The sequence below is a fragment of the Heteronotia binoei genome, chromosome 18, assembly GCF_032191835.1.
Source record: "Heteronotia binoei isolate CCM8104 ecotype False Entrance Well chromosome 18, APGP_CSIRO_Hbin_v1, whole genome shotgun sequence".
In the NCBI taxonomy this organism is placed as follows: Eukaryota; Metazoa; Chordata; class Lepidosauria; order Squamata; family Gekkonidae; genus Heteronotia; species Heteronotia binoei.
Genome location: NC_083240.1, coordinates 26,881,218 through 26,908,830, shown reverse-complemented (window position 1 = coordinate 26,908,830; position 27,613 = coordinate 26,881,218). Strand labels below are relative to the sequence as shown.

The following is a 27,613-nucleotide window of genomic DNA, read 5'->3' as shown; positions in this document are numbered from 1 at the left end:
CCACCACTTTTAAGCAAGCCAGACAAGTGCATCCTTCCGCCAAGAACTACTTTTATTAAGAAACTGCCATCCTAGAATGACAATCCCATAAAATCACTTAGTTGATATACAAAAAGTCTGAGTGCTCACCTCTCTCAAAGCTAATGTATTAAATAGCAAGGATAATACTTATAAAAACTACTCATAACTCCTAAAATACCAAAGGGGCAATTTTGTATTCCATATAAGAGGCACTATATACAGAATATGGAATTCTATATATGGCCTAATCTCATAGGACCTTGAAGACTAACTCTGGTAGGGTATGAGCTTTCGTGAGCCACTGCTTCAGACACATAAGGCTTTGAGCACATCCAATGTTCTCTGAAGCCAGAGTGCTTTATTGGGCAGTTAACTTCCTGAGAGAAAAACTGTCAGTGCAGGAACCAAATTCTGGCATGCATTTAACCCATTAGTATAGGAATTTACATGTTTTCTTATGGTGATTTTGGCATGTATTCAGCCTTTCTGCTTTCCTAGTCTTCATCATTTTCGATTTCTGCTTGCTGTGTCCTTATGGCTGAGACACAGGCTTGATCAGACCATAGTCCATGAATTTAATAAGGCAGTCACGGGCCACTTTGAGCACATGCTGGCAGCTGGGGTTATCTTTCTGCTTGCCGATCACGGTCAGAATCTCCAACATCTCGCTCTCCACCAATTTCTTAGCCAGCTCTTGGTCAGCCTGGATTAAGTTATAAACAGTCACTAGTCCCCGGTATTGGATATCCAGTTTGTCATGAATGCAAAGTCTCTGTAGAATCTCCAGCCACTGGGTTGTCTGCAAGAGGAAAAACAAGCCAGGGGAATTTTATTCACTGTATGATGCAGTCAATTGACTGTTCAATAATGCTGTCATTAAAGCTAGTTACAGGACATGTGCATGTCTCGTTAGCAGAGTTCTTTCAAGCATCCAACATAATTTGGCACTTTTCACACATGTTGGATAATGCACTTTCCATTTACTTTCAGAGCACTTTGTAACTGGATTCTGCTCCGTGAAACATCAAAATCCACTTGAAAACCATCACTAACGTGCACTAAAAGTGGATGGGAAGTGCATTACTCTAGTATAAATGGCCACATTTTTAAAAAAGAGATACCCATTTTCTTGGCAGGGAGAATCAAAGTGACTAACTAGTTCTTGTACCGAATGGTCCATTACCATAGCAAAGAATGGAGCAATTATTCTTTGTAAATGCAAAATAACCACACATCGAGAATGTTTGTCGCTGCTACACCACAACAATACAACTGAGCATTTGAAGATATTTAACTCCCCCTAAAATAAGGAATGGGTGTTTGGCCATTACATATGAAGAATAGGTTTTTATACCCTGCTTTTCTCTAAGGAGTCTTAAAGCATCTTACAATCACCTTCCTTGCCTCTCCCCCCAACAGGAACCTTGCAAGGTAGGTGAGGCTGAGAGAGTTCTGAGAGGTCACCCAGCCGGCTGCATGCGGAAGAAGAGTGGGGAATCAAACCCAGTTTTCCAGATTAAAGTCTGTCACTCTTGACCATTACCCCATTCTGGCTCACACATTTATTTAATCTGTCCACATTCTGCCTTTTAGTGATGTTTCTGAGTTAGTGAACAGAACAAGACATCTAGCCAAAACCCACCCATCCCAGTATAAAAGCAGTTTTAAATATGCGCTAGGATTGCATGAGTATCTGTAAACAGTGTTCCAGCCTGCATTTGTTGGATACATATAAGTTTTTCTAAGTGTCACGATCCATGCATCCATAGCAGTAGGTATCTAACATTTGCAAGGCCAAAATCAGAGCTGCAACAGTGGAAAACATGGATGAACACAACACAACATGGAGACCTCAGATATGCAGTTTCCCCTAAATATGCTGATCCTATCAGAGAGGAATTTGGAAATGCCCCTAATGCATAGTCTCCTCTACAGAGCACATGAAGCTGCCTCATGCTGAGTCAGACCAGGGGTCTATCAGAGCCAGTGTGGTCTACTCTGACCAGCGGCTCTCCAGGGTCTCGAGTGGAGGCTTTTCACATCCTCTACTTGCTTCTTTGAACTAGAGATGCTTGGTTCCAGGGCTGGACTTCTAGCAGGAGCTCCTTTGCATATTAGTACACACACCCCTGATGTAGCCAATCCTCCAAGAGCTTACAAGGCTCTTTTTTGTAAGCTCTTGGAGGACTGGCTACATCAGGGGTGTGTGGCCTAATATACAAAGAAGCTCCTGCTAGAATTCCACCCCTGTTTGGTTCCAAACATAGTGCCTTCCACTTACATGGCTGATGCTCTCCTACTGAGCTGCTGACTCACCCTCTCTTTACATATATATGTTCTTGGACAATGCGGCTCTTACCACTTGGGTCATCTTATGGCACAGCTTCTTTTGTGCTGCCGTCAGCATGGCTAGGGCTCCTGCCGCTGCATTCTGAACTTTCTCGTCATCTTCTCCGCACAACAACACAATTAGCTTGAGCCGGTCATTTCCCTCAGCTAGGAATCTCTCTTGAACCTGCAGAGGGGGGAAAAATTAAATGCAAGCGGTTTCAAATATAGCCAAGAGGAATTGTTCTAGGGGTCTGAGGATCTGGAGGCCTCCTTCCCTTAAAACAGCGAGAGCGGGACACTTTGTACCTCTTTGTTGATGACCAGGTTGCACATGCATTCTGTCGCCGCCTGTCGGAGCTGGTCATGGTTTTCAAACATGTAGTTTTCAATCTCGGGCATGGCTTTCTCTTTGATAATCTTCTGCCTGCGGTAGTGGGGAAACATTCATCAGTGTTAGCTTAAAACTGGTTGGGCACGAAAGAAGGAGGGGTGCTGTTCTAAGCTTGTTGCTTTGGAAAAGAAATAGAAGCCTTCTGAACATGTGTGTGAGTGTGCGCATCGTGCTGTCGAGTTGCAGCTAACCTATGGCGACTATAGCAAGGGTCTTTCAAGGCAAGTGAGAATAAGATGTGATTTGCCTTTGTCTTCCTCTGCAAAGGTTTCCTTGGTGGTCTTCCTTCCAAGAACCAACCTTGCTTGGCTTCCAAGATCAGGCTATACCATGCTGCCTTACCTTTTGTTGTCAAGGAATTCCATACTGAGTCAGGAAAGCAAGAGGAAGTATTCTAGCTATCTGGAGGCTAGAATGGAGAGAACTGCAGAGAGCACATTTCTGTCTTGTGGCAGTTAAGAGAAGAAGAAGATGATATTGGATTTATATCCCGCCCTCCACTCTGAATCTCAGAGTCTCAGAGCGGCTCACAATCTCCTTTACCTTCCTCCCCCACAACAGACACCCTGTGAGGTACGTGGGGCTGAGAGGACTCTCACAGCAGCTGCCCTTTCAAGGACAACCTCTGCCAGAGCTATGGCTGACCCAAGGCCATTCCAGCAGGTGCAAGTGGAGGAGTGGGGAATCAAACCCGGTTCTCCCTGATAAGAGTCCGCACACTTAACCACTACACCAAACTGGCTCTCAGAGGAAGAAGCAAGAAGACAAGGTGTCAGCAGGAAGGAAGGAAGCCCTAAGAGTAGTGCTTTGGAGTAAAGGAAGTTCAGGATGGGTAGCTGTGGTAGTCTGTCTGTAGAAAAGAGCAAGAGTCCAGTAGCACCTTCAAGACTAACAACATTTGGGGCAAGGTAGGAGCTTTCTGTGAGTTACTGCAGCAGAACATACAAATGGATGGCCATAGGAACTGGCCTATCTAGCCTTATTAGCTCTACTGCTCTTCTCCAAAGTCTTGCTATGTTCTATCCAAAGGAACTCTACACAGTCCTTCACCCAACAAACACAATGCACTGATGGTATTTTTTTTTAAAAAATCAGAATGCTGCCCCCAGTCAAGCTTGGGGTTATAAATGCAAACCGGGAAACAGACTGGAGTGGGGAAATGGACAGCTTGTCCAGACTCTAGACCAGAGCAATCCGCTTTAAAAGGACCAGCTGGAACCCAATTAACCCCTCAGCTCAATTGACCCCTTCTGCACTGGTAGCTGCAATAGCATCCTCTGGCCATCCAGGGTGACAAGTGTTGGAAAAGGCCATGTCTGGTGTACAAAGAAGAGAAGAAGACAGACCATGCAGGAGGCAGCAAGAAGACAATTAGAGAGGATAGTGAGTCCAGCACCTTCTTCTCGCCTGTTAAGTGTCATTCCAGATTGAAACTCTGAGGACAATCTCCCCCTTTTTCTCGGGTGTGCCACACTCAGTTTTACCCTCTGTCTCAGTTAGAGATGTCATTAGGAACCTGTCTCTGGCTCTCCTCTTTCCTAGCAAGTATGTTAATTCCTAAAAAAATCTTTATCTACTCTTTAATCAGGCTGTGCACCATTGCTGTGTTAATTACTCTGCCAACAAAGAGCAGCTGAGAACGTCCCAGCAATACCCTTAACTACAATCCCGCATGCAGGGCTTTTTCTGAGCAGGACCACAGTTCCGGCTGGCTTGGTGCCAGGGGGTCTGGCTTAATATGCAAATGAGTTCCTGCTGGGCTTCTTCTACAAACAGCCCTGTGTGAAACAATGGTGACATCAGGCGGTGTGGCCTAATATGCAAATGAGTTCCTGCTGGGTATTTTTCTACAAAAAGAGGCCCTGCCTACATCCATGAAAGAGTGTCAGAAGCCCACCCATGAACTTTCCCTTATTTTCTAATTTTGCCCAGTTTTGTGCTGGTCCTCTAACTTGGATGTCCCAGGCTAGCTCAATCTCCTCACATCCCAGAAGCTACGTTGGATGGGAGACCACCAAGGAACTCCATGGGAGCTGCGCAGAGGCCATTTTGTAGCTGCGCCCGCCATGTCTGTCAGAATTCCAAATGTGTCCGCAGGCGCGAAAAGGATGAGGAATCCCTCCTATAGAGCTTACCTGAGTTTGTCGCTTCTTCCAGAGAAGTTAGTGAGACCACGCAGAGCCTCAAAATTCTGTAACCCATCTCGCTCTGTGTTTAGTAAGCTGACTAACGGCCGCACGACCTCATACACCTACAGGACAAGCAGACATCTTAGCATTCCCTGGCTCTTCCCACTGCATCATGAAGTCTATAGCAAACAAGAGGTTTACTCACTCTCTCTCCAGGGAATGCTATATCTGGATTGGAGACGGCAGCAATCTTTGCAAGTGCATGAGATGCTTTTATTTTGCCAGTTTCTGTGCCTTCTAAAGCTAACGGTATCAAGGCCTGTTGATGAACGTGGAAGAAAGAAGACTAAATCCCAGCACGTTTGTCTTAAGCATCTCAAAATGAAAGAAAAGGATCAGTTTCCGACAGTTTCCTTCCCAGTTTTTGGACAGCACAATAAATCAGGAATCCATTGGTGCCCTTTAAGACTAACAACATTCATTCTTAAACTTTTGTGAGTCAGAACTCACCAGGTGAATCAAGTGTACATTCATGGCAGCTATTTTAGACTTAAAGTGACAAGCATAGCAATAAGCAGATGGGAGTGGGCAGGGCTTTTTTTTAAGTAGGAACGCGCAGGAATGCAGTTCCAGCAGGCTTGGTGCCAAGGGGTGTGGCCTAATATGCAAATGAGTTTCTGCTGGGCTTTTTCTACAACGAGGCCCTGGGAGTGGGGAAATGTTACAAAGAGAGGCCAGCTGGAAACTCACCCATTAAAGACAAATCAAGCCATTCAAAGTGGATTTACACTCCATGCATCTGATGAAGTGAAATCTGACTGACGAAAGCTTAAACTGGAACATATCTTGTGATTCTTTAAGGTGCCACCGGACTCCTGTTTTATTTTGCTGCTACAGGCTAATACAGCTGCCAGTCTGGAGAGCCAGTTTGGTGTAGTGGTTAAGTGTGCGGACTCTTATCTGGGCGAACCGGGTTTGATTCCCCACTCCTCCACTTGCACCTGCTGGAATGGCCTTGGGTCCGCCATAGCTCTGGCAGGGGTTGTCCTTGAAAGGGCAGCTGCTGTGAGAGCCCTCTCCAGCCCCACCCACCTCACAGGGTGTCTGTTGTGGGGGAGGAAGGTAAAGGAGATTGTGAGCCGCTCTGAGACTCTTCGGAGTGGAGGGCGGGATATAAATCCAATATCTTCTTCTTCTTCAGTCTGGAACTTTTACGGAAGGGGCTATGGCTCAGTGGTACAGCATCTGTTCAGCATGCAAGAGGTTCCAGGGCCAATCCCTGCCATCTCCAGTTAAAAGGACCAGGCAGCGGGTGATGTGGAAGACCTCTGCCTAAGACCCTGGAGAGCTGCTGTGCCAGTCCATAAAACTGACCTTGCGGGACCAAAGGTCTGATTCAATGAAAGGCAGTTCCCTGTATATTCCTGTGCATTCCTTCTTATGTAGGCTCTGTAATTCATACTTCATTCTTCTGTATAATAGCACACTGGAAGAAGCCAGCAGTGCAGTCTAAGCCCAATGACCAGAGTAACTCTGCATACTATTGTACTCTGACTCTCCTCGATGTTAAAGAAACTGGACTGCACACCAGTGTTCCTTCTAAGCTGAGTTAGCGTGAGCTAGCTCACAGATTTTTAGCTTCCAGCTCACACATTTTTGTCTTAGCCCAGGAAGGATAAACCCCAGAGCACACTAATTTATGCAGTCACTCACAACTTTAATACCAGTAGCTCACAAAGTAGAATTTTTGCTCACAAGACTCTTCAGCTTAGAGGGCACATTGCTGCACACATTAGGCTTTAAAGATAACCTGCATGGCTTTTCCCCAACAGGGAGCCCAAAAGCAATAGATGAGGATCACTTTTATTAGGACAAGCCAACTTCCCGCAGTTAGCAGACAAGCTTCCTCATCGTCTAAGGCTCTTCTGCAAGCTAAAGAAGACTTCTGCTGTGCCCCAAAGCTTTGTAATGTTTTATGTGGTCCTCATAAAGGATGTTATCCTGTTCTAACTTTTGCATTCTGTCTCAAAGCCCACGACTAACATAACCATCCTAAATAGGTCTATTCAGAAATATGCACCATTTTAGCCTTTGGGTTATATCCCAGGAAAGTGTCTTTAGGACTTCAGGAGAGCAAGATTTGCATGCAGAAGGACTAAGACCAATAAGATTCCCAGAGTCTAAGCTTTCATGGGTTATGGCTCCCTTCATCAGATACAAGTAGGAAACAAGTAGAATTGCAGTTACCTTTCCACCTCCTTGAGCCACAACGGTACCACGGTCCTTGGGGTCTTCACACAAGGCAAGGAAAACACTGCCAAAATAGATACAATTGTAATTTTGTATGGTGCCATGATTGTGCCTGACACTTTACGGGACCCTGCCTTGAGCAGCTTACATGAATCTGCTTTATATTGAATCAGACCCTTGGTTCATCAAAGTCAGAATTGTCTACTCAAACAGGCAGCAGCTCTCCAGGGTTTCAGGCAGGGTTCTTTCGCATCACCCACTGCCAGATCCTTTAACTGGAGATGGCAAGGACTGAACCTGGGATCTTCTGCATGTCAGACAGATGCTCTACCATTGAGCTACAGCCCATCTCCATCTTACAATTTATGGATGAAGACGTAAGTGTGTTTTACAGTGTGGGGCCATGGCACAATGGAAATCTGCTTTTCTTGCAGATTGTCCCAGCGGGTTCAGTTTCCCAGCATCGTTAATTTAAAAGGATTGGGAAGGAGGTGATGTGGAAGACGGGAAACCAGGATCCTGGAGAGCCGCTGCCGGTCAGACCAGATGAGAATGACCTTGATAGACCAAGGATCAGTATAAGGCAGCTTTATGTGTTCAGTCTCGTGGGAAGGATTGAAGCAATGATGCTCTACCCTGAAATACTCTGGAATACTGTGTTTCAACAGCATTACCCAGACACCAGTATGAATCAGATCTGTGGTCCGTCTAGCTCAGTGCTCTGGCTATAGAGTCAGGGTGGTGTAGTGGTTAAGAGAGGTGGGGACTCTAATGTGGAGAACTGGGTTTGATTCCCCACTCCTGTCAGAGCTCTCTGAGCCTCACCTATCTCACAAGGTGCCTGTTGTGGGGAGAAGAAGGGAAGGTGATTGTAACCACTTTGAGACTCCTTTGGGTGCAGAAAAGCAGGGTATAAAAACCAGCTCATCTTCCTCTTCTTTAGCTGCTCAAGGTCTCAGTCGTAGAGAGGTCTTTCCCAAGACCAGCTAACCGAGATGCTTTAAGTGAAGACATCTGAGATTATCCTGGAACCTCCCCCATGCAAAAGGCAGTGATGATGCCTTTCCACTTCTGTTTTGCCTCTTTCTCCATAACAATTCAGCGTGCATGCTGTATTGCCTTAAAAGCAAGAGCAGGTTTTGAGTATAGTAGGGTAGAAATGCATCCAATCCTGGCTGTATCATTTGCTTATGAGATCCCACAATACAGCAGGATCTGAAGCCTTCTTCAGGTACGGCCTTCATAATTACTTCCTGTACTGATGTTGCCATCTTTCATAAAAATTATCACTCTGCTATTAACTTTAAGGTTATTTATAATCTGGCTTTCTCATTGAGACTCAATGCAGTTAACATGGTCAAGTACAAACATAGTCAAGTACAGATGGGATAAACAGTATAAGTTTTTTGACTACAGATATCTAGAAACAAAGAGGAATCTCAAACAGAGCGGAAACAAAGCATGACCTTTGAAACATAATGAGTTTAAGTGGTGCTGAAACCACAAGTGAACATACTTAACAGTCATAAGCAGAAATGATTCCTTTACCAATGCAACTCTGCCCTCCTACCCAATTTTCGAACACACACAAGCGTAGGCAAGCTTACCGAGCCAAGAGTTCTTTGGTCTGATCGGTCAAAATGGCGCTGTCTGCTTTCACCATGCAAACCAATGCAGAGGTGACTCCGGCTTTGATCAAATGCTTCACTCGCTTCTCGACAAAGTCCTTCTTGTCCTGGATGAGAAACAAAACATAAGAACATAAGAGGAGCCATGTTGGATCAGCCCAACACTCTGTGTCACGCAGTGGCCAATATATGTGTGTGTGTATATATATATACATACACACACACACACACACACACACACACACACACACACACACACACACACACAGAGATATACTATGGCTAATAGCCACTGATGGACCTCTGCTCCATATTTTTATCCAATCCCCTCTTAAAGCTGGCTATGCTTGTAGCTGCCACCACCTCCTGTGGCAGTGAATTCCACATGTTAATCACCCTTTGGGTGAAGAAGTACTTCCCTTTATCTGTTTTAACCTGACTGCTCGGCAATTTCATCGAATGCCCACGAGTTCTTGTATTGTGAGAAAGGGAGAAAAGGACTTCTTTCTCCACTTTCTCCACCCCATGCATAATCTTGTAAACCTCTATCATGTCACCCCGCAGACGATGTTTCTCCAAGCTAAAGAGCCCCAAGCGTTTCAACCTTTCTTCATAGGGAAAGTGTTCCAAACCTTTAATCATTCTAGTTGCCCTCTTCTGGACTTTTTCCAGTGCTATAATATCCTTTTTGAGGTGCGGCGACCAGAATTGTACACAGTACTCCAAACGAGACCGCACCATTGATTTATACAGGGGTATTATGATACCGGCTGATTTAGGGGCGAGGGAATTACCTAGGTTCAGTCTCACCCTTTGAGACCCTGTAAGTGGGTTTGCCAGCATTGGGGGCCTTGTAGCCGAGATGTGTGCAGCAGACTTAGCGGGGTGCTGTGGTCCATCTTTCCTATACGCAATCTTTCGAACACCACCTGCCTGGGCACGTGCTGTTTGGAAAATTTGGTCAGTTGTACAACCTCAAGGCCCTCTCCAACATCTGGACCTATCCTTGGAATTGGAGGCCACCACTTTTTGCTGATCCCATGCTGGGCATAGCCTCAAGAGAATGCTCTCTCCCCCAGCAACGCCTATGATGGCCAGCCTGCCCCTCCCAATAGCATTGGTTCCTGGCCACGTTCATACAACTAGTCTTCTGGAGGGGGGAGGTTGCCTCCTCTATGGGGTTTGGCTGACTCCAGTCCCCCTCCAGCTCCATTGCCAGTGTGTGTGTGTCCACACCCTTTGCTCTTCCTTCGTCCTGCTGTTTGATGCCCTAGCAACTCGGAGCCCCTGGGCTACTGACCCTCCTGAGGTTATGCATCCATCCTTCTGGGATTCCAGCCTACCTTGGGGTGCTGCTCGGGCACATGCTGTTTGGAAAATTTGGCCAGTTGCACAAGTTCTGGGATGATTTCCTTGACGTCATAGCTGTTGGTGCAGTTGACCAAGACGGACGCCACGGAGTACAAAATGGTCTTGTCGCTTGTCTGCAGAGGATGGAATGAGAATTTGTGAGATATTCAAAGCCACGGATGACTTCCTCTCAAGTGTGGGTTGTGTTCGGTAGGCCTTGTTAAAAATCAGGCCTATTCTAATCAATGCCCCCTCTCTAAGCTGCAGAGTCTTGTGTGAGTAAAAATTCTACTCCAAGAGCTACTGGCATTCAAGTTGTGAGCTGCTGCATAAATTAGTGTGCTCTGGGGCCCTCCTTTCCTGAGCTAAGGCAAAAATCTGTGAGCTGGAGGCTAAAAATCTGCGAGCTAGCTCACGCTAATTCAGCTTGGAGGGAACACTGATTCTAATGGTGCTTAGCATTTGCTTTCAAGAGTTTCAAGTGCTTACTGGACCAAAGCAAAGGCCCATTTAGGGTGGCAGCCTGTTTGCCCCAGAGATGATCTTTCAAGGGGAAGGAGAACAAAGCTTCCTCCTGGTGTTGGTCTCCCTCTTCCTTCACACTTAAACACACGGAGCTGCCTTATACTGAATCAGACCCTGTGTCCATTGAGGTCAGTATTGGCCACTCAGACTGGCAGTGGCTCTCCAGGGTTTCAGACAGAGGTCTTTCACATCTCCTATGACCTGATCCTTTTTTAAACTGCAGATGTCAGGGACTGACCCGGGGACCTTCCACTTGCCAAGCAGATGCTCTGCTACTGAGCCACAGCCCTTCCCTGTGGCATTCAGAGATATTCTGGGTAGAAACATGGAAGTCCCACTTACGGTATGTACTAAAATACACTGACGTACCTCTCACCCTACATTAATTTGTCTAACCCCGTTTATCAAGCTATCAGAGTGGTTAGTGCCTATTGGCAGAGTTTAAATATGCAAAGGAAGAGGAGGACTGACTGCGGGGGGTGCTTTTAAAGAAGTCGGGAGGCACCCGTTCCCATCCACTGCAGCGCTCACTGCTTCTTAGAAGCTTTCTGGGATGGGAGCGAAAACTGGAAAGTGGCCGAGTCGAGGCAGCCAACCCTAAAACTTCGGAGTCCAGAAGGGATCGCACCTTGCATGCAAGCGGGGGGGGGGAGGGGTCCTTCCACCTCCCTAGCCCCCATCTCAGCACTTTGCAGCCAGCAGCTCCACCCGTTCCCCCCTGCCCAGTCCATTCCACACGGCTTCCTCCACCTCCCTCTCCTCTGCCTCCTTCCTCTCCGCCTGCGGCTTTTGCTGCTGCAGTGCACTGTGCCCTGCTCAACTCTTCCGGCTCTGGCTGCTGCTGATGACACTTCACCAGCAAAAAGGGGTGGGGGGAGCAAAGCAGGCAGCGTTCCTGGAGGGCCCCCTGGAAGTCAGAGGGTAGTGCCCCCACAGGACCCCCAGTGGTTACAGGCATGACTGACTGTGTTTAGAGAACAATAAGTATGTTTACTAAAAAAGGTTGTTGTGACACGCACACCTTCTACGCCAGGGGTGGCCAACGGTAGTTCTCCAGATGTTTTTTGCCTACAACTCCCATCAGCTTCAGCCAGCGTGGCCAATGGCTGGGGCTGATGGGAGCTGTAGGCAAAAAACATCTGGAGAGCTACCGTTGGCCACCCCTGTTCAACGCCATCACATCGTGTGAGAATCTGCAATTGTGTTGCACATGTGCAAGCAAATGTGTGGGCATTACCTTGGAGAGGTCAAACATGGCTTGCATGGCTGGCTCATCTTCCACAAAATCATCCTTGACATCAGCATCCAGGGTCAGATAGGCTAGACCTTCTATGGCCCATTTCCGAGTGCGGGTGTCTATGGCGGGGTTGCATAGCCATCTGGAGGAACACAAGCTGAACATTAATCTCTTCCACTGCCGAGACTGCTGCAGCACAAAACTATTATATCCCCCAAGAAGAGAGACTTTGCCCAAAGTCTGCATTCATCTGGGGGTCCCTGTGGCCTCCAACCTTCTTGTTCCTTGTTCAGTTCCCCCAATATTCTCTATAGCTCTAGAATTTTGGTTTTCCATCTGCAGCTTACTCCAGTGGGAAGGGAAGTGGGTACTCTTCAGTGCCAGACTGAACCCCATGGAGGCCTCTAGGCAATCAAAATCTCAGGGCCCCTCTTGCAAATTATCTCAGAGTGCCCTGCTGCAGCCTCAGCCTGCAGGCACCTTCTCAAAAGCCTCTTTGACAAAGCTGCGGGGGAGAGGCAGAGAGAGGCAAACTTGGCGATGATGCCAGCAGCAGCCGCACCAGGCAAGGCGGGCAAAAAACGGCTCAGTTGCTGGCTGTGCGTGCAGGCTGGGAGGGCTGCAAGCAGGGGGGAAATGGGGAAGGGAGTTGGCCTGTGGCCCCTAAAGGTGTGGGACTCGTAGGTCAGTGTCTACTTGGCCTAATTGTTAATCCAGCCCTGGTACTCTTAGCCTGGGAGTCCCAGTAAAAGGAATGCTCTAACCTGCAAGCCCATATGTGGCATTTAGAAATATTTTTCAGTCTCATATAGATTGTGTGTGTGTGTGTCTATGTGAGATATAAGAGCCCTGTGGCACAGAGTGGTAAAGCTGCAGTACTGCAGTCCAAGCTCTGCTCACGACCTGAATTCGATCCCAGTGGAAGCTGGGTTCAGGTAGCCGGCTCAAGGTTGACTCAGCCTTCCATCCTTCCGAGGTCGGTCAAATGAGTACCCAGCTTGCTTGGGGGGAAAGTGTAGATGACTGGGGAAGGCAATGGCAAACCACCCTGTTAAAAAAGTCTACCGTGAAAACATCTTGATGTGACGTCACCCCAGAGTTGGTGCTTCCACAGGGGACTACCTTTACCTTTGAATAGGAGGGCATGTTTTGGATTCATTCTGGGCCTCCCAAATGGCTGATTGGATCCCACTTCCACCCTTTCGACCTCACATGGGTCATTGCTGTTTCCTCATATATCTGCTGCTTCTTATTAAAAATAACCTTTCAATCATCTACATGGTGGATGCCCTGACTTGGATGATCTAGGCTACCCAGATCTCATCTTATATCGGAAGCTAATAAGGAATCAGCCCTGGTGAGTACTTGGATGGGAGACCACCATGGAATCCAGGGTTGCTATGCAGGGGCAGGCAATGGCAAACTACCTCTGGACTTCTCTCGCCTTGAAAACCCCACAGGGAAGCCATAAGTTGGTTGCGGCTTGATGGCTCTTTCCACCACTGCACAGCTAACGGAGGGTAGATGTTTCTCTCGCTGATCAAACACCCCAAAGTGAAGATTATATTGCTAAGAATCCTGGCAGCAGGGTGAGACTGAACAGCTAAATAATAATCCCATACCCAGCCATATCAAAACAGGGCTTTCCAGACCAATTGCTTACTTCCGGCACTGTTTTGCGAGCTTTTCAGTAGATCCTTCAGCAAACTGGCGTAGCCCGTAGTCAGTCCCCCCAGCAGAGCCCAGCTTGCAAAGACCCTAGAATGAGAATCGGAAAAAGAACCAATGTGTGGTGCAGTGTGGCAAAGGGCTGGATTTGAATCTTAATTTCTGAGCAGTATGCAATTTTTTTTTAAAAAAAGAGCCAGAAACATACTATATGGCTATATGAAAAGTTAACAAAATGCAATCCGTCCAGAGTGATGGAAGCAACTGTGAGAGAAAAACACAGGAACAGCCTTTCCATCCAAGATAGTTATAGTCTTTCTGCATTTTCACTTTACTTCTTGTTTCTTCCTCCCCGCTCTGCCCCACGTGTTTTGCTCCTAGTGGTCAGTTTGATATCATACAGTTTTATGTCTGGCATAAAAACCCGCAGTTTAAATCTTCAGGAAGATATGCTGGAAATATACCTGTGTGATTTTGAATTGACCACTAGAGGGAGCAAAGCATGTATGGAACAAATCTATCCGCCCCGCCGCCCCCCGCCCCGGCAAGAAACAGGAATGTACCACCAAGTAAAATAAGAATGTGGAGAACGCCATAGTCAAGATTGCGGCGCATGGTTCTCCTGTTTGGCATGACCATTTTTTGTTTTGCACCCAATGCAACTCCCGTTCAGGAGTAGTATAGTTTAATACGGTCAAAGACCAACCAAATAGAATATACATTTTAGATTAAAACATACATTCAGAATAGAACATCAAAGTATAACATCAACCTCAGTTATATACATTGCGTTCCAGCTTTTTAAGTTTTAGGGTTAATAATGAACCCCCCCCCCCCCCCCCCGTTCATTAGTCTGACCTGAACATGAATTTTACTCAGCAAATGAAAGTTTAGTCTGATGAATTCCACTGGCTCATGGTATGGAGGTCTGCATTCCTAACGATCAGCAGAGCAATCTCGCCACTGCTTAATTTCAGGACGTTTTAATGAACACAACCGCCCTCCCCACCCTGATAGGTCTAGGAGAACTTACCACCAGAGCTCGGATTTTGATCTTCTCATTCTTGGTCTTCTTGTAAATTTCCTTCAGCAAGGTGATTCCATTGGTGATGATGAAGGTGGCCCGGCTAAGCTTGGTGGAGGCGTGGATGAGGGCTTCCACGGCCACCAGCTGGTCAATTTCTCGGTCAGAGCCACACAGGGCCACCATCATCTCCATGACGCCCTTCATCCCCAGCAGCTGGTTGCCCAGATCGAATGGTCCTTGCAAGACTCCAGACACTATCTGAATGGCTTGCAGAGTCTTATCCATGTCTTTGGGGTCAATTTTGCTCCTACAGGCAGGTGGAGGCACAGAAAATATTGAGAACTTCAAGTGAAGCCAAGCAAAACAAGAGTTAGTGCAGTGGAGATAAAAGTGTCTTTATCACAGTCAAGCCAAATGGACATTTCTGCTATCCGACAAACTCATTCTTCTTAGTTTTGGATTCAGTAAGGAAAAGCTCCTGGGTATGGCACCGATTGGCTGTCATCCATGATGCACCTTTCCTCTTATTCCAATATTTGCAATGATTTTGTTTGTTGTGCTTGGATTTATAGTATGTCAAGGCCAAGCCAGTGCTCTGGGTGTCTGTACATGAATACAGACCAGGAAGGTGCATTTTCTGTAAGGGAGAGCTTGGTGGGAGAGCATCTGCTTTGCATGCAGACAAGTCTGGGTTCATTCTCCAGCATCTGCAGCTGAAATGCTCAGGTAGTCATAATGTGAAAGACCTCAGCCTGAGAACCTGGACAGTGCTGCCCATCAGAGCAGACCATACTGACCTTGATAGACCACTGGTCAGGCACAGCTTCCAGTATTCCAGCCTAAGTTCCTTGAAGTTAGTTGAACAGAGAAAGCACGGCCCTGTTGACCAGAAGACCAGGCTTCTAACCTTTACAGCCAACCCAGAGACTTCGTATTGTCTACCAATTGCAATGGTAGTGTATGTCAAATCCCTTCTGGGTGTGGAGAGAGCTCTGAAGTACATGCTGTAGGCCTCGTGAAGTCCTGGGAATCACAATAGATATGAACAGGGGTGGAATTCTAAAAGGAGCTCTTTTGCATATTAGGCCACACACCCCTGATGTAGCCAATCCTCCAATAGCTTACAAGGCTCTTTTTTGTAAGTTCTTGGAGGATTGGCTACATCAGGGGCTGTGGCCTAATATGTAAAGGAGCTCCTGCTAGAATTCCACCCCTGTATATGACTGTATACTATCATATGACATTGCTTCATAGATGGCTCCATCTGGTACTGGGTTGCCTCCTCTGAAGGACTGCAGCTCTCTACAGTCTCAGGCAGAGAAATGTCTTTTAACTGAACCTTTTTTACTGGAGAGGCCAGGGATTAAATCTGGCACCTTCTGTATTTCAAGCAGATGCTCTACCACTCAGATAATAAATTTCTGTTTGGTCTTGGATGCCAAAGACAGACTTACGTCCCTGGTTTGCACTTTGTTCTTGAATATGCATATGAAACCCCAAAAGCTGGACTCACTGAATGTACTCTTCGCAGATCTGCCGGAAGTTCTCTCTCTCGGAATCACATCGCAGGTCGTCATACAGTTTGTTCAGAAGAACAGAAGCTGTCAGCTGAGTGTTCTCTGTCAACGGCAGGCAGTTGGGCATGTCTGGGATCTGGCCAGCAAGTTTCAGGATCTTTTTCAGACCTGTGGAGGGCAAAGGAACAAAGGACACAGGATGAGCTCAAGTCAGAATGTGGGGTTCGATTCCTAAGAAGCTGATTTACTCTAAGCCAGACCAAGGGTAACTCTAGCTCAGTATCATCTGCTCCGACCAGCAGCAGCTCTCCAGGCAAGGACCTATCACATCATAGCCAATGTTCCCTCTAAGCTGAGTTAGTGTGAGCTAGCTCACAGTTTTTTTGCCTCCATTTTTTGCCTCACACATTTTGGTCTTAGCTCAGGAAAAATGGCCCCAGAGCAAACTAATCCATGAAGTAGCTTACAACTTTAATGCCAGTAGCTCACAAAGTAGAATTTTGCTCACGAGACTTCACAACTTAGAGGGAGCATTGATCAGGGCCCCTGCAGCCCGAAATCCTTCGGCATGAGGTGTCAAGGACTGAATCTGGGACCTTTGGCATGCAGAGCAGGAGCTCTACCGTTGAGCCACAGTTGATGACCTGAAAATACAAGGTTGTCATGACAGCTTGGACCAACATGTGTTGTAAATGGGACCGTTCTACAAATCTTTCTGCTACGCATCTTCCTGCTATGTTCCGCTGGGCTTTTGGTTGAGGCAGCGGGCGTCCTATTCCACCAACTATTCCATCAATCGGCCTCCCTTGTTCTGGCATCACACTTTACAGCCTTGTTGTGGTGCTGAATCTGATTTGTAACCCCGTCACTTCTTCTTGGGCCAAAAACTGCTGCATGTTGCGAAAAGTGCCCTTTCCGCCGGTGATGCACCTTATTTCGTTTTATTGTTCAACTTCCACTGTGTTGGTTTTATTGTATTGTTTTAAATTTAAACTGTAGGTTTTTATTGTCTAATTTACATGGTGATCTTCCCTGAGCCCGTTATGGGAAAGGGCGGAATAGAAGCCTACTAAATAAATAAATACAACACAATACAATAATAAGCGATGAGGGTGCAAATATTTCAGACTGATTTTTGTTCTGTCGGGAAATCTCAACAAGAAGAGAGATTTTTAAAGGTGTGCTTACCGTGGTCAATCACAAAGAGGGTACGGCTGTTGTCGTGGATCTTCTGATCCTTCCTCGGCACGTTTTTATTGAGCAGGTTGAGAGCCTGGTCCCGGCCTCGCCCTGATACCTTCTTATTGGGAAGCATGTCCAGAAGGTGCACTGTGATGTTCCTCAGATCCTTCTTGGTGTCTGCACAGAAGACGACAGCAGCTCAATGCAGAATAATTTCAGTAGAAAAAGATATTGGATTTGTATCCCGCCCTATGCTCTCAATCTCAGAGCCTCAGAGCGGCTCACAATCTCCTTTATCTTCCTCCCCCACAACAGACACCCTGCGAGGTAGATGAAGATATTGGATTTATATCCCGCCCTCCACTCCGAAGAGTCTCAGAGCGGCTCACAAACTCCTTTCCCTTCCCCGCCCACAACAGACACCCTGTGAGGTAGATGAAGATATTGGATTTATATCCCACCCTCCACTCCGAAGAGTCTCAGAGCAGCTCACAATCTCCTTTCCCTCCCCCCCCCCCACAACAGACACCCTGTGAGGTAGATGAAGATATTGGATTTATATCCCAGCCTCCACTCCGAAGAGTTTCAGAGCGGCTCACAAACTCCTTTATCTTCCCCCCGTACAACAGACACCCTATGAGGTAGATGAAGATATTGGATTTATATCCCGCCCTCCACTCCGAAGAGTCTCAGAGCGGCTCACAATCTCCTTTCCCTTCCCCGCCCACAACAGACACCCTATGAGGTAGATGAAGATATTGGATTTATATCCCGCCCTCCACTCTGAAGAGTCTCAGAGCGGCTCACAATCTCCTTTCCCTTCCCCGCCCACAACAGACACCCTGTGAGGTAGAAGAAGATACTGGATTTATATCCCGCCCTCCACTCCGAAGAGTCTCAGAGCGGCTCACAATCTCCTTTATCTTCCTCCCCCACAACAGACACCCTATGAGGTGACTGACAGACAGACAGACAACCTTTATTGGCATATCAAAAGTTATAAGCTGCTATTAAAACAGTACAAAAATGGACAGGATATATAAAATACATCAAATAGTGGCTTGCCTGGTTTGAATTGCAAATTGGAGAAAATAGGCAACATTAGCAGTTAGTAAAGAATTTTGACTAGAAAGTAACCACTGAACCTTGGCACACTCAGACAAATCACCTCTTGTGCAGAGATGGGGATTCAAAAATTTTCCTCTTAGTTTAGTATAAAATGGACAATCTAATAAAACATGAGAGACAGATTCAATAGCTTCCAGATTACAAAGGCATCGCCTTAATTCATAAGGAATTTTTTGGCACCTTCCAGTGAAAATAATTTTAGTAGAAGAAGATATTGGATTTATATCCTGCCCTATGCTCTCAATCTCAGTCTCAGAGCAGTCACAATCTCCTTTATCTTCCTCCCCCAAAACACCCTGTGAGATAAGTGCGGCTGATAGAGCTCTTACAGCAGCTGCCATTTCAAGGACAACTCCTGCGATAGCTATGGCTGACCCAAGGCCATTCCAGCAGCTGCAAGTGGAGGAGTGGGGAAGCAAACCCAGTCCTCTCAGATAAGAGTCCGCACACTTAACCACTACACCAAACTGGCTCATCTAGAATAGATGTTGTAGTAAATTTGTGTCACAATCCCAGCTTTTCATCTGTTGGGAGGGGCCAGTTCTCTGCAGTACAACATGTACAACATGTACAACAGGTATGCAGAATGTCCCAGGTTCAATCCCCAGCCATCTCCAATTAAAAGAGCACAGGAAGGAAATACTGACAACTTTTATCTGCCTGAAATCTATTGCCAGTCAAAGTAGCAAGAATGATGAGCTAAAAGTCTGTCTTGGCTTGAGGCAACTTCATTTTTAAAATGTAAATGCACTAATGGAGTTTTAAATGGCCATTTGCCTGACCGTCTAGGGGGGACTTCGGAATGGCCTCCAGGCAACAAGGCCAAAAAGTGATACACAAATTGGTTCTTTATTTCTTTCAGGATAAAAATTATACACACACACACACACACACACACACACATACATGATAGATTAGATTACAGACAGATAGAAAGGTGGGCTAATAAATAACATGTGGACTGATTAGAATTGGTTGTTTTAAATGGCTTTTTTGTAGGGTGGGGAATCCCGGCAGAACCTCATTTGCATATTAGGCCACACCCCCTGACACGAAGCCAGCTGGAACTGTGTTCCTGCTCAAATTAAGCTCTGGTTTTAAACCACATTGACACACTGACACATTTCAACACATGGAAGAAAGTTATGCAATATGAAATTCATATATACCAGATTTAAACTGGTGTTGCAGCCGTTCCCTCTACCCAAGGAAACTTGGGAACAAGAGTGGTGGAATCTGGGGAAACTGAACCAAGAATATCAAGTGTTGATCTCCTGGTGGAACCAGATGAAACAGGCCTCTCTGACTGGTGGAGGGCCTTCTGCCAGGCCACCAATGTCAGTGAGTTACCTCCTGATCATCTGCTCCAGAATTAAGACATTTAGAGCAATTTTAGGGTCACTCATCAGTTTTGTCGGGCTGATGCCAAAGATAATTACCCAGCACCAGAGCATCTTCTTTCCCGTGTTCATCTTTCTTGCCCTCCCCAGTTAAAGAGTCAGTGATGGTCTGTAGAAAGTGGCAGACGGCCAGCGAGATCTCTTCGTGGTCTATGGACATCCACATACAAATGTTGTCGATTCCCAGCATGTGAAGAATGGCGGTGGCCTGTTCAAAGAAAGAAAGCAGGATTATTTGGGTCTTAGCTAGAGTTGTCGACTCTGAGCTAGGAAATTCCTGGAGGTTTGGAGGGGGGGAACCTGGAAAGGATAGGGTTTGTGGAGGGGGAGTTCAGTGGGGTATAATGGCATAAAATCTACCCTTCAAAGCTGCCATTTTCTTCAGGGGAACTGAGCTGTGTAGTCTGGAGCTTGGTTATAATTTTGGAATCTCTCCAGAACCCACCTGGAGTTTGGCAACCCTCATGTGAGCCCTATTGTTTTTCATGGTTGTGCCACAACAAACAAGCACTGGGGTCCCCAAACTTTTTCAGCCTATGGACGCCATGGGAATTTTGAGAGCAGTTGGTGTGGAGGCCACAACAAAATGGCATCCTAGAAGAGGTTGGGAGGGACTGATCACAACATCTTAGGAGGTTGTGAAGCCAAACATCTTTCTCTGAGGGAGGGAGGTGTATCTGTATGGGTATTCTTCACAGACACCAAGGCGATGCTTTCTGGGCCTTCTGAAGCACCTACTGCTCCAACGTGGTGAAGAAAAACCAGGCTCCACTCTTTGCTTTTTGGAAAAGGCACTCTGAGGTAGAAGGACGTTGACTCCAGAAACAAATGATCCCCACTAAACTAATGCAATTCTTTTCCTATGGGAATCATTAACTGCCAAACGATGATATGTCACAGAAACGTAGCGCTCATAGAGACCCCCAAGAGTCATCTAGTCATGTGACGCATGCCAGGGTCTGCCCTGACAGGGTTTCAGCTCCAAGTTGGGAAGTTCCTGGAGATTTTGGGGTGGAGCCTGGGGAAGAAAGGGACTTCAATGGGGTACAAGGCCATAAGAGTCCACCCTCCAAAGCATCCATTTTCTCCAGGGGAACTGATCTCTGTAGTCTGGAGATGAGCTGTAGTTCCAGGGGAACCCCAGGTCCCACCTAGAGGCTGGCATCCCCAGGAGACCGCAAAGGAGAGAACTTTTACACCACAGCCCTCTTACCCGTGCCTTGTGTCCCGTGCACATCCCCGAAAGGGTCCTCACTGCCGCGAGGATCAGCTCTGGATTCTTGGTTTCTATCAGCCTCACCAGCAAGGGCAGACCATTGTTCTGGAATATCCTCTCTGCTCCTGCATCCTCCCGACCAAGGACAATGAGGTTGTTTGCTGCCTGATTTGGGGTAGGGGTGGGTGGGGGGAGAAAATGAAAGTTTGTGTACATCAGGCACTTAGAGGCAGGAGGTGGCCACAGTCCAAACAAGACTCATGAAGATATAACATGAGAACAGAAGAGAAGCCACGCTGGATCAGACCAATCAGGCCCATCCAGTCCAACGCTCTGTGTCACACAGTAACCAAAACCCAAGAGCCACCAGGAGGACTACCAGTGGAGCCACAACTCCAAAAGCTCTCCCACTGTTGCCCCCCAAGCACCAATATGACAGAGCACCCCTCTCCCAGATCAAGGATTTAATGCCATTTCATGAAAAGAGAAGCTTCATCTATATCAGGGGTGGCCAAAGTTGCTTAACATAAGAGCCATGTTGAATTAATGTCAGATGTTTGAGAGCCATGGCATGAACATCAGATAGTCTGAGAGCCACAAGACAGGAAGGAAAGAAGGAAGGAAGGCAAATAGATGGGGGGGAGGGAGATGGAGAGAAAGGTAGATAGAAAGCAACTTTAAATGCATTCTCCAAGCTGCTGGCTGGCTTGGCTTGGAGAAGGTATTTAAAGAGAATTGCCTTCTCCAAGCCAGCCAATAGGGCAGTGGGGGCTTCAAGAGCCACACAATATGTGTGAAAGAGCCACCTGTGGCTCCCGAGCCACAGTTTGGCCACCTCTGATCTATATAGTTCAGCCAAGAAAGAACATTTTTTTAACATAGTTTACTTTATGCCTCTTTCCCCCAGTGGAAAAACAGTGGTTTCTTGAGGCTATTGCAGGCTGGGAAAATGTGCATAAGAAGAAGGGAGAAGTGGTACGGGGGAGGGGAGGCTTATGTCTCCTCTCCTACTGGTTCCATGGGGCTCCTACACACCTAGGAATTAAGTTCTGGGTATGGAACTCACAGCATACATCTGCTGGCAGGATTCAGGCAGACATGGTGAGACTCACATGGACAGATGCACACACAAGGACAATAAAACATGTAGTAAGTCCTCTGTGCTTATACATCTTTGGGAGGCAGATGCTCCAGCTTGCTTCCTGTGACTTTCAAAAACATTTCCGGACCTGGAAAAAAATGACACAAAACAGCCATGCTCCCAGCAGGAATCCCTCTCCTAGGGTCTTTCTCGACAATGCTCACCTTCTCCCGTCTCTCTTTCTCGCTGTTTTCATCCAGCAGAATTTCAAACATTTGCTGCACTCTGGCATCGGTCGAGAACTGGATCCGCAACTGCAGCAGAGTTGAGAAAGAGCACAGGCCAGGCCTTAGACTAGAGAGTAGGAAACTGTAGCGATTAAAAAAAAAAAATTCTATACCAACTACCCACAAAAGGGGGGGTGGGTAGAAGAAGAGTAGGTCTTTAAACCCCACTTTTCTCTACCTTAGGGAATCTCAAAGCAGCTTACAATCACCTTCCCTTCCAGTTTGGTGTAGTGGTTAAGTGTGCGGACTCTTATCTGGGAGAACCGGGTTTGAATCCCCACTCTTCCACTTGCACCTGCTGGAATGGCCTTGGGTCAGCAAGAGTGGAGGGCAGAATATAAATCCAGTGTCGTCTTCTTCTTCTTCTCTCCCCACCACAGGCACCTTGTGACGTAGGTGGGGGCTGAGAGAGTTCTGACAGAGCTTTGACTGGCCCAGGCAGGCATCATGTGGAGATGTGGGAATCTCTAGTTGAGAGTCTGGGGCTATACCATGCTGATTCAACCTAGCATTTAAAACTGTTTAACTTGCAGGGGCCACTAGTTCTCAAAACTCAGGTTACTGCTGAGACAAACATCTTGGAATAGGAGGAATGGGCCCTTCCATGCCTGTCTTTGAACTTCATCTATGCAATTTAAGCTGCTGTTATTCTCATCTTCCTACTGGGAACTCCCCCCGCCCCCCATATCTCTCTTTTTAGTTTAAGTAACTTTGCCAGCTGTGGAGTTAACCAGGCAAAATAGCTTCTTCAAAAACACATCAAGGAATATCACAAGAAAAGACTTCACATTCACAGATTTTTTTTTCACAACAGAGAATATCCCACATAGTGTGGCTTTCACTCCCTTTCTGACAAAAGGGATAAAAGATCAATAGCTTGCACCAGGGCTTTTTTGGTAGAAAAGGCCCAGCAGGAACACATTTGCATATCAGGCCACACCCCCTGACACTGCATTCTTGTGCATTCCTGCTCAAAAAAAACCCTGGTCTGCAATCTGGCATGTATTAACTTGGAAGCTGAGATGCTCGACTTCCTATGTCCATCAGCCTTGTTAGATGGAGTGACCAGGTACTGCTACAACAGATGAACTTTCACACCCAGAGATTTGTAAATGAAGTGTCATATAGATCCAAAAAATCAACAGTTGGTGCTCAGGTATATGTTGCCTTAGTCCTCTTTACCCAGTTCATTGCCATCCTTGTTTAAAAATTATGTGTGTCTGTCTCCATCCATCCATCCATCCATCCATCCACCCCTCTCCCTCGGATAGCCCAGGCTATCCTGATCTCAGAAGCTAAGAAGGGTGGGCCCCAGTCAGTATTTGGATGGGAGAACACCAAATAATACGAGAGTCACTCTGCAAAGGCAGGCAATGGCAAATAGGGTTGCCAGCTCTGGGTTCGGAAATACCTGGAAATTTTGGGGGTGGAGCCTGAGAAGGGTGGGGTTTGGAGAGAGAAGGAACTTCAATGAGGCATAATGCCATAGAATCCACCTTCCAAAGCTGCCATTTTCACCACGTTTAATCAATATATACGGATAACTTGAATTGCCATATGGAGGAGCTCAGATGGCTTTAAGAAAAGATTAGATACATTTTTGAAGAATAGAAGTGCAGTCAATTCAAATTGTGGGAGATCTCCAAGGCCCACTGGGTGTTTGGCAACCCTATTTGAAGGGCGTCATGAGGGCTGCCAAGTGAGCTGATGGGAAACAGTTTCTGGGCTGCAAATGCTTCTTCCAGCCCTTCCCAGTTCCTGGTTCCTTGGCACTTACCTTCTCCTGGATCTCAGCTCCCAAACGGCGAAGGGTCTCCTGGAAGTTTTTGTTCCGGGGCTCAATGGTGGCACATCTTTGGATGTCTTTGAAGGCCTGGTCCAGCTTGCCCAGCTTCTCGAGAGCCTGGCTGCGCCGATACAAGGCCTTAATGTCAGCAGGATCTATATCAATAGCTGTTGGGAAACAGCGAGTGGGGGGAGGGATGGTCAGTTTGTTTTGTAGTGCAAATACAACCGGGCCCTGATCCAAATATTTCAGAAGCAGGCCTTTTGCCTTTCCATCGAGAAGCAGGGTGTGCAAATTTCCTCTTTTGCAAAGGACAGCCCTCTTTTTGGATTCTTGTTCCCTGGAATGTTTGGGTATTGTTTTAATCCAGTAGAACTGGTTGAAGTGGGTCTGAACTTGGATTGCCAACTCTGGGTTGGGGAATACCTGGAGATTTGGGGGTGGAGCCATGGGAAGGCGGGGTTCATGGAGGGGAGAGACCCCAGCGGGGTAGAATGCCATAGAGTCCACCTTCCAAAATAGCCATTTCCCCCAGGAGAAATGATCTCTGTTCCCTGGAGATCAGTTGTAACAGTGGGAGATCTCCAGCAACAACCTGCAGGTTGGCAACCCAATTTGTGACTCAATATACTTTTTGTAGAGATTCAACCAGGTCCGGCCCTGCCACTAGGCAAACTAGGCGATTGCCTAGGGTGCCGAATTGGGCGCCCCCATGTGACTCAGTGACGTTATCAGTGTGTGGGGGGGGGGGAGGGTACCAGAAGTCAGCCTTGCCTAGGGTGCCAGACAGTCTAGGCCAGCCTTGGATTCAACAGACAAGTTATCACTCAATGAGCTGAGGTCTGCCCACTGCACAGGCACAACTGGCCTTGCACTACGAAGAATTGTATTTGTTTATTGTAATCATGTGTAAATTTGCAGCTTTGAGCGTAAAGTAGCACAGGCTGCCAGGTCCCCCTTGACTGCCCGTGGAGGGTGGGGGGAACCCAGGTTGGGGAACTCCTGTGGATTTTGAGGGGGGGTGGAACCTAAGGAGGACAATGCCAAAGAATCCCCCTCCAAAGCATCCATTCCCCCCCCCCCCCCCGGGAACTGATCTCTGTAATCTGAACATGAGCTGTAATTCTCCTGGCTCCACTTAGAGGCTGGCATCCCTAGCACATGCAAATTTGGTGCCAACATTATCCTTCCTTTTTGGTGGGCTTTTTCCCCACATCATTGGTCACCTTATCAGCAAGACAACAGCAAGCTGCTAGCCAAAATGCCTCTAGGTCAAATCTCACAAATCCAGAGCTGTTTTCAAACCTACCTCTAGATGCATCTGTTGCCACCTGGGCATAGCTCTCCTGTGATTTGGGGAAGAAGAAAAGCCATCATTAGCGATTCTGAAATGTCACTGTAATCACTTGGAACTTTGACTCTCAAAAGCTCATGTACCCCAACAGTCTTCTTGGTGCCTCTAAAGTGCAGCAAGGCTCAAATGTCACTGTTCTACTGCAGGCCAACCCAACTTCTTGGGGTAGATGTAAGCCAGATTCTCCTCGTCTTCTTCCCTAGACTAGCCTTTTCCATTTTGGCTACTTAACAAGGATGTTGACTCCTTTGGTGGTCAATAAACACAAACATTACTTTCTGTACCTGTTTGTGAGCATTCCCTTCCCTCTCGTAGCCTCACCTTTTTCAGAAAACAAGCTGCTCGGTTTCGGTACAAAACAGCCTGGAGTGTCTTGTCTTTGGTGAGTTTCAGCGCTTTTGAGTAGCTTTTAATTGCATTCTCATAATCGTTGTTTTGGAAATATTTATTCCCTTCGTCCTTCAGCTGCACGGGGTCTTCCATCTAGGAAAAGGTGCCAACATATCATTCTTGGAACAGGAGTGATTTCAAACATCTAGGGACTTCAAGAATGCTTTTGATACTACAGCAGTTGAGAATGAATGGTTTTCAAATAGAGGGTCATTTGTGATTTTGTCCAGCTTTCTTCTCTACTGCTCCCTGCCATCTCCAGTTGAGGGGCAGACCGCCCTCTGCCTGAGACTCTGAATAGCAGTTGCCAGTCAGAAGAAAACCTTGATGGACCAATGATCTTGATGGACTAATCCTGCCTTGAGCCCCGGTGCTTCTGCTAATGTTCACTGGAGTAGTGGGAACACACTAGTGTTGTGCTAATATCTTGACGTCACTTCTGGGATGAACCTGGAAGTGATGTATCTATGTTGGTGTAACACTCTAAGATTCACAGGTGAATCCAAGAGTGTTGTGTTAGAGTGGTGATGATGAAAACAAGGATGCCAGATTCTCACTGGGAATACAATACACCGTCATTAAAAACTACATTCACAATTATTTACTAAACCAAAGATTGACTGGGAGAGGGCAGGGCTTGGGGAGGTAAGGGGAGGGGCTTCAGCAGGCTACAGGGCCACAGAATCCATCGTTCATAGCAGCCATTTTCTCCAGGGGAGCTGATCTCTGCCAGCAGGAGATCAGTTGTAAAATTGGGAGATCTCCAGACCCTGCCTGGAGGCTGGCAACCCTACGTCCTGGTAAAAAGAGATCGTCTGGAGAAAATGGCTGCTTTGGAAGTTGGATTCTATAGTATTATAACCCAATGAAGTCTCTTCCCTCCCCAAACACTGCCCTTCCAAGGCTCCACCCCCCCCTCCCGAAATCTCCAGGAATTTCACAATCTGGAACTAGTAGCCCTAAGTAAAGCTAATGTATTACTTTTACTCAGCATACATCTTACAGAAAACCAGAAAATGTGTAACAGTTCAACAACCACATGAATGTAACCCCTGCTCACGTGGGATTCCCCTAAATCTACCAGTTAGCTAAAGAGAGAGTGTTAAAATGGATGAACAACCTACAATAAGCAGGAACTGTGAGATAGGATAGGTCATCATTATAACATCCCTACAACTGGCAGGCAAGCATTATTTATTCCCACATCACAGGCTGGAGGGATAAACGTGACCATTCGGAATGGCTTCTTAATGAGCTTTTGACACAGCCCAAATGTGAACCAGGCATTTTGTAGGGGCTGCTCTTAGTCACTGTGCTATACGAGCTCTCACACACCCCCGGCAAGTACTTCAGTCCCTCTCCATATTTGGGCAGCTTCAAAGGGCCTCTGGGATTTATCACAGTCACCTGCCATGGCTAGTGTGGACAAAAATGCTATGCACGTCCCTGGGGATAATACTTAATGCACAAACAAAACATTCTTTTGGCTTTTATTCTATCTTTTTCTTATAAAATCTCAGTTCATGCTCCCTTCACCCCACAAACCCTCCTCACCTGGAAAGCAGGATGTTCACTTGCTGGCTGAGTTTTCCTTCGCTGAGTGCACGGCCTGCACCGTCTCCTCCCTCGCAGCGCACTGATAAAGTTTGCCCTCCTGGATTTGTATGTTTATATATAGCTCAATGAAATGGTCATGAGCCAGGGACCGCGGCACA

At 46.8% G+C, this 27,613-nt stretch overlaps 1 protein-coding gene across 1 annotated transcript; it reads right to left on the bottom strand.

Moving 5' to 3' along the window:
* Positions 1-34: 34 nt before the first annotated feature.
* UNC45B (unc-45 myosin chaperone B) lies at positions 35-27,613 on the bottom strand. The gene is made up of 20 exons (XM_060258914.1): positions 27,453-27,613; positions 25,830-25,991; positions 25,464-25,500; positions 24,146-24,321; positions 22,306-22,395; positions 20,998-21,165; positions 19,824-19,992; positions 17,263-17,433; positions 16,071-16,242; positions 14,564-14,864; positions 13,526-13,620; positions 11,863-12,004; positions 10,094-10,234; positions 8,730-8,857; positions 7,120-7,186; positions 5,078-5,191; positions 4,879-4,994; positions 2,659-2,776; positions 2,381-2,536; positions 35-820 (listed from the first exon to the last, which is right to left on the bottom strand). Exons 2-20 carry the CDS (start codon positions 25,989-25,991, stop codon positions 554-556), a joined length of 2,790 nt encoding a protein of 929 aa, XP_060114897.1. The 5' UTR covers positions 27,453-27,613; the 3' UTR covers positions 35-553.

What these genes read in the sequence shown, in the direction of transcription:
- UNC45B (XM_060258914.1), bottom strand. Translation starts at nt 25,991, where the DNA reads ATGGAAGACCCCGTGCAGCTGAAGGACGAAGGGAATAAATATTTCCAA. An exon ending in GGCAACAGATGCATCTAGAG is followed by an intron (nt 24,322 to 25,463) that starts GTAGGTTTGAAA and finishes GTTTCCCAACAG; the next exon opens with CTATTGATATAGATCCTGCT. An exon ending in GGAAGAAGCGACAAACTCAG is followed by an intron (nt 2,777 to 4,878) that starts GTAAGCTCTATA and finishes CCACTACCGCAG; the next exon opens with GCAGAAGATTATCAAAGAGA.